Source organism: Sinocyclocheilus rhinocerous, unplaced genomic scaffold (assembly GCF_001515625.1).
Source record: "Sinocyclocheilus rhinocerous isolate Xijiao unplaced genomic scaffold, SAMN03320098_v1.1 scaffold777, whole genome shotgun sequence".
NCBI lineage: Eukaryota > Metazoa > Chordata > Actinopteri > Cypriniformes > Cyprinidae > Sinocyclocheilus > Sinocyclocheilus rhinocerous.
Window position 1 is genome coordinate 43,228 of NW_015649562.1, and position 7,460 is coordinate 50,687.

A 7,460-nucleotide genomic window follows, 5' to 3' on the forward strand; every position below is an offset into this window, starting at 1 on the left:
GGAACGCACAGGATTGTGGGATATCAAAGGCAGCGAAAGATACATCTATGCTGCCTTCAAAAGTCGATCAGATGAAGGTATCTCATGAGACCGGAAATGAAGCTAACTTTGGATTCAGATGTGCCTTGATGCCTTCCTACCTTGGGATATGTCCACCAAAGGCAGCATTTTAGAGCTTTCGGACGCAGCTCATGTTCTGTTCTGTCTTTGGTTGCTGAAGTGTTGTGGTTTTTGTCACTCTGATTCCTGAGTTTTTGCTGGCGTTTGCATTCTGGATTACTTTGTGTATTGTGTATTTTGCCCTGTTTTTGTCAGGGAGTCTCTGTCAGCATTCACCAGCTTTGGACTCCATACCCCAGAATCCTCCCCGGCTCACACCTGTTCACAGTCCATAATACAGAAACACAATACAACAATGATATAATACATACATATATGTTCTAAGTTTACACAAAAGGTATTTCTTGGACAACTAATGCGTAGAACTGTTAATACAATAATCCAGATGTCATGGCAAAAGTGTAACCAGTGCAACAAGACCACAAACCACACAATAACACCAATGCCGAATAACAAGTAAATAACAAAATAAATTGTGTACTTTTTCGCTTTCTGTTTTTAAAACTGTGTGTAAATATGTCTGTAATTTAATGCTACCAATGCTTTGGCCGTGTAACACCTTTTTATCATACAAATACAGCCACTTGAATCTCAAATCTATTAACATTATGACAATGCAAAAGAACAAATGTACATGTGCCAATGAATTCAAAAAGTTCAGGTGAATTAAAACAAGAAACGCACATAACCAATGCTGGTATGCGTATAAGTACATTTTGAAAGGCAAATTCATGACAAAACGTCTTCCTGTCTCTCTGTAGGTCAGAATGTGGTTTTAACAGGTAATAATGTAAACCAAGACATGACACACTGTACTTGCTCATCTAAGTGTCTCCAGCATCAGATTATTAAAGAATATTACCCTTCAGTCTTGAATAATACACATTTGATTGATGGAAAAACAAGAGAAAGGAACTATGAAGAAGATCTTTATGGACTGAGTCCAGATCTTGAGAAGAAGAAAAAAAAACCAAGTAATTTCATCTTGTAGAAAAATGTCAAATGTTTTTGGCGAAAAAGCCAGACTATTTTTCCCTGTTGTTTTTAAATCTAATTTAAGTCTAATTTAAGTTTACTCATTTCATTAACTTATGTTCATTTTACATATCATATCTAACATCACATCAGACATCTGGCTACCTGCAGAAAAGACCAGTTTATTCTTATTGTATCTAACTTTCATTATAATTGTAAAGTAAAACTGGCACAATATTTTGTATTCTAACCAATAAAGACATTTTTTCTTTTATTTGTGAACTGAAATCCACACATGACAGACTGATAATTGGAGATAGTCACTGTGATCAGAAACCTGTTCGATATTACTAATTGGGAAGACATGTGAAAGTCAACTTGTCTCTTAGGAGTCTTTAATATACTGAAGTAAATTTAAAAAATATTAACAATTATCTGTTGCACATTTCTGATGCTCACCTGGTTACTGTTGTCACTTATGTCACTTATGTCTGACATGTCATCCGTAGAGCGCACAGAAGCACTACGCAGTATTTAAATAAGTATTTCACCATAATTTTGGAATTATTTAAGTGCAATATATTCAAATAAATCATATATTGATAACATTGGGTCGCCACGATGAACAGGTACGTTTGATGAATTTTAAACAAAACGCTGTTTGTACAAACACGTGTCGTACTTCCCAATGAGAGCCTGATGTAGCTTGCGTCCTCATATTTGTGTTTGGCCTGCTGTGTTTCGGTTGTCAAATGCTTTACTGAAACTATTAAAGGGAAAACTTGTGTTGTTAATACATTACACATGAATTGGTTAATGAATGCTTATCAGGTTTATATGGAGGGTTTGTCTGCTGTAGCTATTATTTTGATTTAGTCGTTAGCAATTAGCATTAACATTCTGTATTACTGTTTTTTGTTTCCCGGTGTATGTGCAGTTAGTTTTAGTTCGTAGTAGTTTGAATCGACTAGTCTTACAGTTGATAAGGTTAAGGTTTTACTAGTAGGGTAAGATGGGTGAAAACTCTCCTCGTAATAACAATTACTGCTAAACTGTAGCATATTTAGAGATGAGATTAACATGTATAAATAATAACATACAGGTAATGCACTGTAGTGATCTTATTATTATTATTATTATTATTTTTATAGTCAGTTTCATAATATTTCTCTTTAGAAGAAGAATGCAAGCTGCCTTAAGAACAAAGAACAGTGGCACAAATGACATAAACATTTAGTAAAAATGTTCACTTTTCATTTTCGTTAACTTTTCTGACTATTTACATCTAGTTACAATTGTTACAGCTTTCATTGGTTTCTCTGCGGTGCAGAAGACGATGTTTTGCGCGGTTTATGCACCGTATTGATCTTATTACAGAATGAGATCTTCAGACTGCAAACTAAATGACACAGCGATTAACAAAAGGAGATCAGGTGGTTATTTTCTCTAATCAAAAGAGCTTTATTGGGTTATTGTGCCCTCACCCGACTCTGTCCTCTATAATTATTTGACCTGTTAATACCTGCCTACGATACACCATATAAGTAAATCGTCTTGTTGAAATCAAACACATATATAAAAAGATAAAAAAGAGCATATACAATATTTCCTCTGCATTTTCTTGAGCTACTCCTTTTGTCACTATTATACTTCTTGAGAAAACTTTGACCACTATTAACAATCAGAAAAAGTGTAATTTCAGTTACAAAAAATCATTCACATTCCTTCACTTGAAACCTTACATTTTCAATGAAAATGCTTTTTAAATATCTGCTTTTCAAATTTGTTAACGCACTTCACATAAAACACATATTTTCCACTGTTTGTCTGAACTATCATGAATGACCTGCAGAGGGCAGCAGAGGCGCTCTGATGCAAATAGAAAATAAAGACGATATAACGATTCAAAATATAACGATTACTGTCATAACAGAAGCATTACGATCTGTCATGTGATGAAAAAAAAAGAACGACTTAATTGTTTTTCTACTCTGCGTTTATTTTAACACGAACAATGTTCATCTAATTCAATAAATAGAATGAATAAATCAGAGTGATGTGAGTGTGTGTTGCTATAGCTCTTTTCTGTGTGGTTAAGGTGTCATCTATAGCTCTGTGGTGTTTCCAGTCAGAAAGAGATGTTTGCTGGGTAACTGCATAGAGGAAATAAATCTGGGTTACAGAATGAAGAATCATACAGTTGAGGCTATGCGCTCTTACAGGGGATTTACTAAATGAAAAAGAACGCTAATTTAAAATATTTACTAAGTATTATAGGCCTACTGATGTTAGTTCTGATCCTCAGATATGATTGGTTGAGCTGTGTTCCATGAGTGCTGATATTTAGTCCAACAGCATTTCCCAGAAGGCCTAGTTTAAGCACTTCTAGTATGACTTTTTGTCATTTCTGCCATATGTACATTAACTGACAGTCACCACTAATAAGCTACCACTAAATATTGTAGAAACTTAATTTGCTGTAAAGTTGCTTTGCAATGATTTGTATCGTGAAAAGCGCTGTACAAATAAACTTGAACTGAACTGAACTGAACTTTTATGTAAAAGCATTTATTTCTTTGAGAATGACCCTAGATTCACATAAAGCTGCTTTAACAGTTGCAGACTATTTATTGTTAGTCATTCATGGCGAAATAAACTTCAGTATCAAGTGTGAAGGTACTTTGCATAACACTCTTGGCAAGCACTAAATGTGTAGATCTAGTATACAAACAAAGCAGACATAATGCAATGCTGCTGTTTCCATTTGAGGTCAAGACAACTGTGAGAACTGAGATACATAAATGCATAAAGGGATTGAAAGAATACTGCACTCGGTTCTTGGTTAAACCTCCAGTCTAGACAAAGGTGAGCGACCCTGTTCGTCATTGGGTGTCAAGTACCAAATGCAGCAGAACATATTTATGGTTTTGGTTGAGCACTTCAGTTGAGTTCAGTTGAAAATAAAGCCAGCTGTTTAATATATTATATATAATATACAAATATGACATAACATTATAATGGAAGTGATACAAATTTGAGGTGTGACCGATGCCATGCCATTTCTAAAGAAACTTAGAATTTGTTGTATAGTTTTCTTAGTTTTTTTATTTATTATTAATTTATGAATAAATCTGACAATGATGCTTAATGTGTGTCATGTTCATATATTCATAAATGTTGAAATGATGTTGAAATTGCATTGACTTTTTTATTGAATAAAATGCTGTTTACATGAAGAAGTATAATATAATTATCGAGAAACTGGTAGTAATATCCAGCTAAACAATTTCATTGCTGATTTTTCAGGCTATTCATTATTCACAAAAATGCACAAAACATATATTTATTTATTTAGTACTGAGTGTAAACTTAATATGAATACAGATTTTAACTGAAAGGTTAAATTGTGTTTTCAGCACAAGGGTGTTTTCATAAAAGTCCGTTTCAAATGCCATTTTACACAATTCATATACTATTTATAGATTAAAAACTATTGTAGACGTAAGAATGTATTAAAAGTAGTCATATAAATATTTTCTTAAACATGAGTTTAAAAGAATGGAGGCAATCAAATACAAAGACAATGATTTTCCATTCAGAAAACATTTATGCCATTCATTTGCTAGCTATTTTTTTTTCTCAATACAAAAAGCACTTTAAAAATCCAAGTAACCTTTGGTCATTTAACTGATGGTGTTTACTATTTGTACAGATTCATTTATACAGTGATTGATTAAATTATATCACATGCAACTTTTTTGTTTGTTTTTACTTTTATTTTATTTTTACTCTTTTTCTTCCTTTCCCGCGGATCCCCTGGCATTTAAAAAAAACCCGATCTAAAGAATGTATAGTTGCCGAACTGTTTGTGGTCAGTGGTTTGAGAGTTGCATGAACTTCAAGCAACAAAACAAGCAGTTATACTCATGTGTTATGTGTTGGTGGCTTTAGAGCAGCATAGGTGCTGTTGACTTGGCTTGTCCGAATATTTCTACGCAGCTTGGAAAAATCCACCTCACGAAAGAGCAATGAAGAAAACGATATAAGCTCGAGCTGTCCATGGACCAAAATGAATGTTTCAATTAATCAAAAAAATAGGATACTGTTTGAGTAAAAGGTCAGCAGGAATGCTAAATCATACTATCAAGACCCACATTAATGATTTTTTTTTTTTTACCTGTAATTGGTCCTGATGCTGCTCTGTAACCTGCATCTGCTGTAGATCAGTGTTGAGTTGTTGTGTTCGTTCTGAAGATCTTTTATTTCCAACAACAAAAACCTTTAATAGTCCTAACAATGGAATAGCAAATTCAGATTCAGTATATAAAGGGTGTATTTTTATTTCTTAAATTATTTAGATAAGTCAACTAAAATACCAAAATTATAGCGAAAAGGCTAAATAAAAAACTTACATCTGTCTATGGAGAACAGCATCATATTGATAACTCACCGATCACCACAATGAGCAGAAGTCCGTTCATCAGGCCAGATATGATGATGATGATAATCTGCCATTGTGTCTGATTCTGATCAATAAACTCCTCCACTGTATGATTGTGACACTCAGTTAGATGAGCTGATTCTGTAATAAAAATGTCCACAGTCTGTTACTGTAACAACTGCTGACATCTGGAGCACAATGACTGCAATTTTGTAGAACTAAATTACATTTCTATAACAGATTAAACTTTGTGTAGAGCAACCAATAAGTGGTCTATGGGGTTCAAAAAACTGAAGAAGTGAATTACAAATACTTATAAATAAATAAGAGACCATGAAAATGTAAGCAAATGGACTCACCAGTGATGTATAGTCTGGTGCTGTTGCTGAGTTTTGGAGGTGTTTCTGTGTTCATACAGTAATAAACTCCTAATTCATCAGCAGTCACATTATTAATAACCAGACGATGTTTAAACTGCACTGAATATTTGTTTCTGAATGTTTTGTTAAAGTAAAAAGGTGATTTTGGTGTTGAGAATGATCGTAGAATCACTGTCGGAGGATCTGATGTTTTCAGTAAAATCCAATAAACCTCATTTTCATCAAGATCACAGTTTATGGTCACATTTGATCCCAAATCAGTTGATAGATCTGAAACTGCAGCTTGACAACACATTAATACATCTGAAAGATAAAAAAGTCAATAAGCATACATCATAATTAAGACCGGCCTCTCAAAATCACTGTGAACCTTTAACAAAAAATAATTTACAACAAAGTGCATGTTACAGTCATAATATATAATGAACTTACAGAGCTGAAGCTGAAGGATCTTCATTTTCTTGCCTGATTAAAAGCGTTGAATCTAATGAAGCCTGGTTCCCTCCACACAGCATTTATAATGAAGTCTACTGCAGCTCTCAAGCAGAAACCAGAGGAAGTCAAGTTTGCTCTGACCACATTGCAGACAGTTTTTTTTTCAACATCTAACACCCACCATCATAATCATTTTATTAATTAGATTAACCATGCCAGTACATTACCAGATATTTGCAGTAACATTAGCAAACCCCTCATTTTCATCAAGATCACAGTTTATGGTCACATTTGATCCCAGATCAGTCAGTAGATCTGAAACTGCAGCTTGACAACACATTAATACATCTATAAGATAAAAAAGTCAATAAGCATACATCATAATTAAGACCGGCCTCTCAAAATCACTGTGAACCTTTAACATAAATAATTTACAACAAAGTGCATGTTACAGTCATAATATATAATGAACTTACAGAGCTGAAGCTGAAGGATCTTCATTTTCTTGCCTGATTAAAAGCGTTGAATCTAATGAAGCCTGGTTCCCTCCACACAGCATTTATAATGAAGTCTACTGCAGCTCTCAAGCAGAAACCAGAGGAAGTCAAGTTTGCTCTGACCACATTGCAGACAGTTTTTTTTTCAACATCTAACACCCACCATCATAATCATTTTATTAATTAGATTAACCATGCCAGTACATTACCAGATATTTGCAGTAACATTAGCAAACCTATCTGTCACATAAAACACCCTCTCATGACAACTCATGATTTGTCTAATCATGCAATCTACTAATTTGTACAATAAGCTAAAATCATATTACATTATATGACTTAGATTGTACACACACTTTCATAGTTTTCTTCCTGTTATTATGGTCAGGTTTAGGTTTGAATTTGAACGATTTTATCTTATGAGCTCATACAAATTATTAAGAATTCTCATGAGACTGGGTTACTGTGTCTAGTCACACTTTGTGTAGTGATCCTTAAGAGTTTCTGCAAAGTGACTTTGTTGGCAGACATCATAGAGCCACCATTTTGCTGCAAGGGGTGAGGTGTAAAGTCACAAATGACCTAGTGCATCAAACAATTCTATGCAAAGAA

The 7,460-nt window shown here is 33.9% G+C and overlaps 1 protein-coding gene across 1 annotated transcript; it reads right to left on the reverse strand.

Moving 5' to 3' along the window:
• Positions 1 to 5,019: 5,019 nt before the first annotated feature.
• LOC107710632 (uncharacterized) lies at positions 5,020 to 6,373 on the reverse strand. Its single transcript, XM_016515460.1, has 5 exons — positions 6,349 to 6,373; positions 5,896 to 6,219; positions 5,546 to 5,677; positions 5,273 to 5,385; positions 5,020 to 5,148 (listed from the first exon to the last, which is right to left on the reverse strand). Exons 1-5 carry the CDS (start codon positions 6,371 to 6,373, stop codon positions 5,020 to 5,022), a joined length of 723 nt encoding a protein of 240 aa, XP_016370946.1.
• Positions 6,374 to 7,460: the final 1,087 nt, after the last annotated feature.

Excerpts from the sequence above, each read along its gene's own strand:
- LOC107710632 (XM_016515460.1), bottom strand. The coding sequence starts at position 6,373 with ATGAAGATCCTTCAGCTTCAGCTCT. Across the intron at positions 5,678-5,895 it reads CACCAGACTATACATCACTG|AATCAGCTCATCTAACTGAG; the intron begins GTGAGTCCATTT and ends TTTTTATTACAG. Across the intron at positions 5,149-5,272 it reads AGCATCAGGACCAATTACAG|CTCGAGCTTATATCGTTTTC; the intron begins GTAAAAAAAAAA and ends GTCCATGGACAG.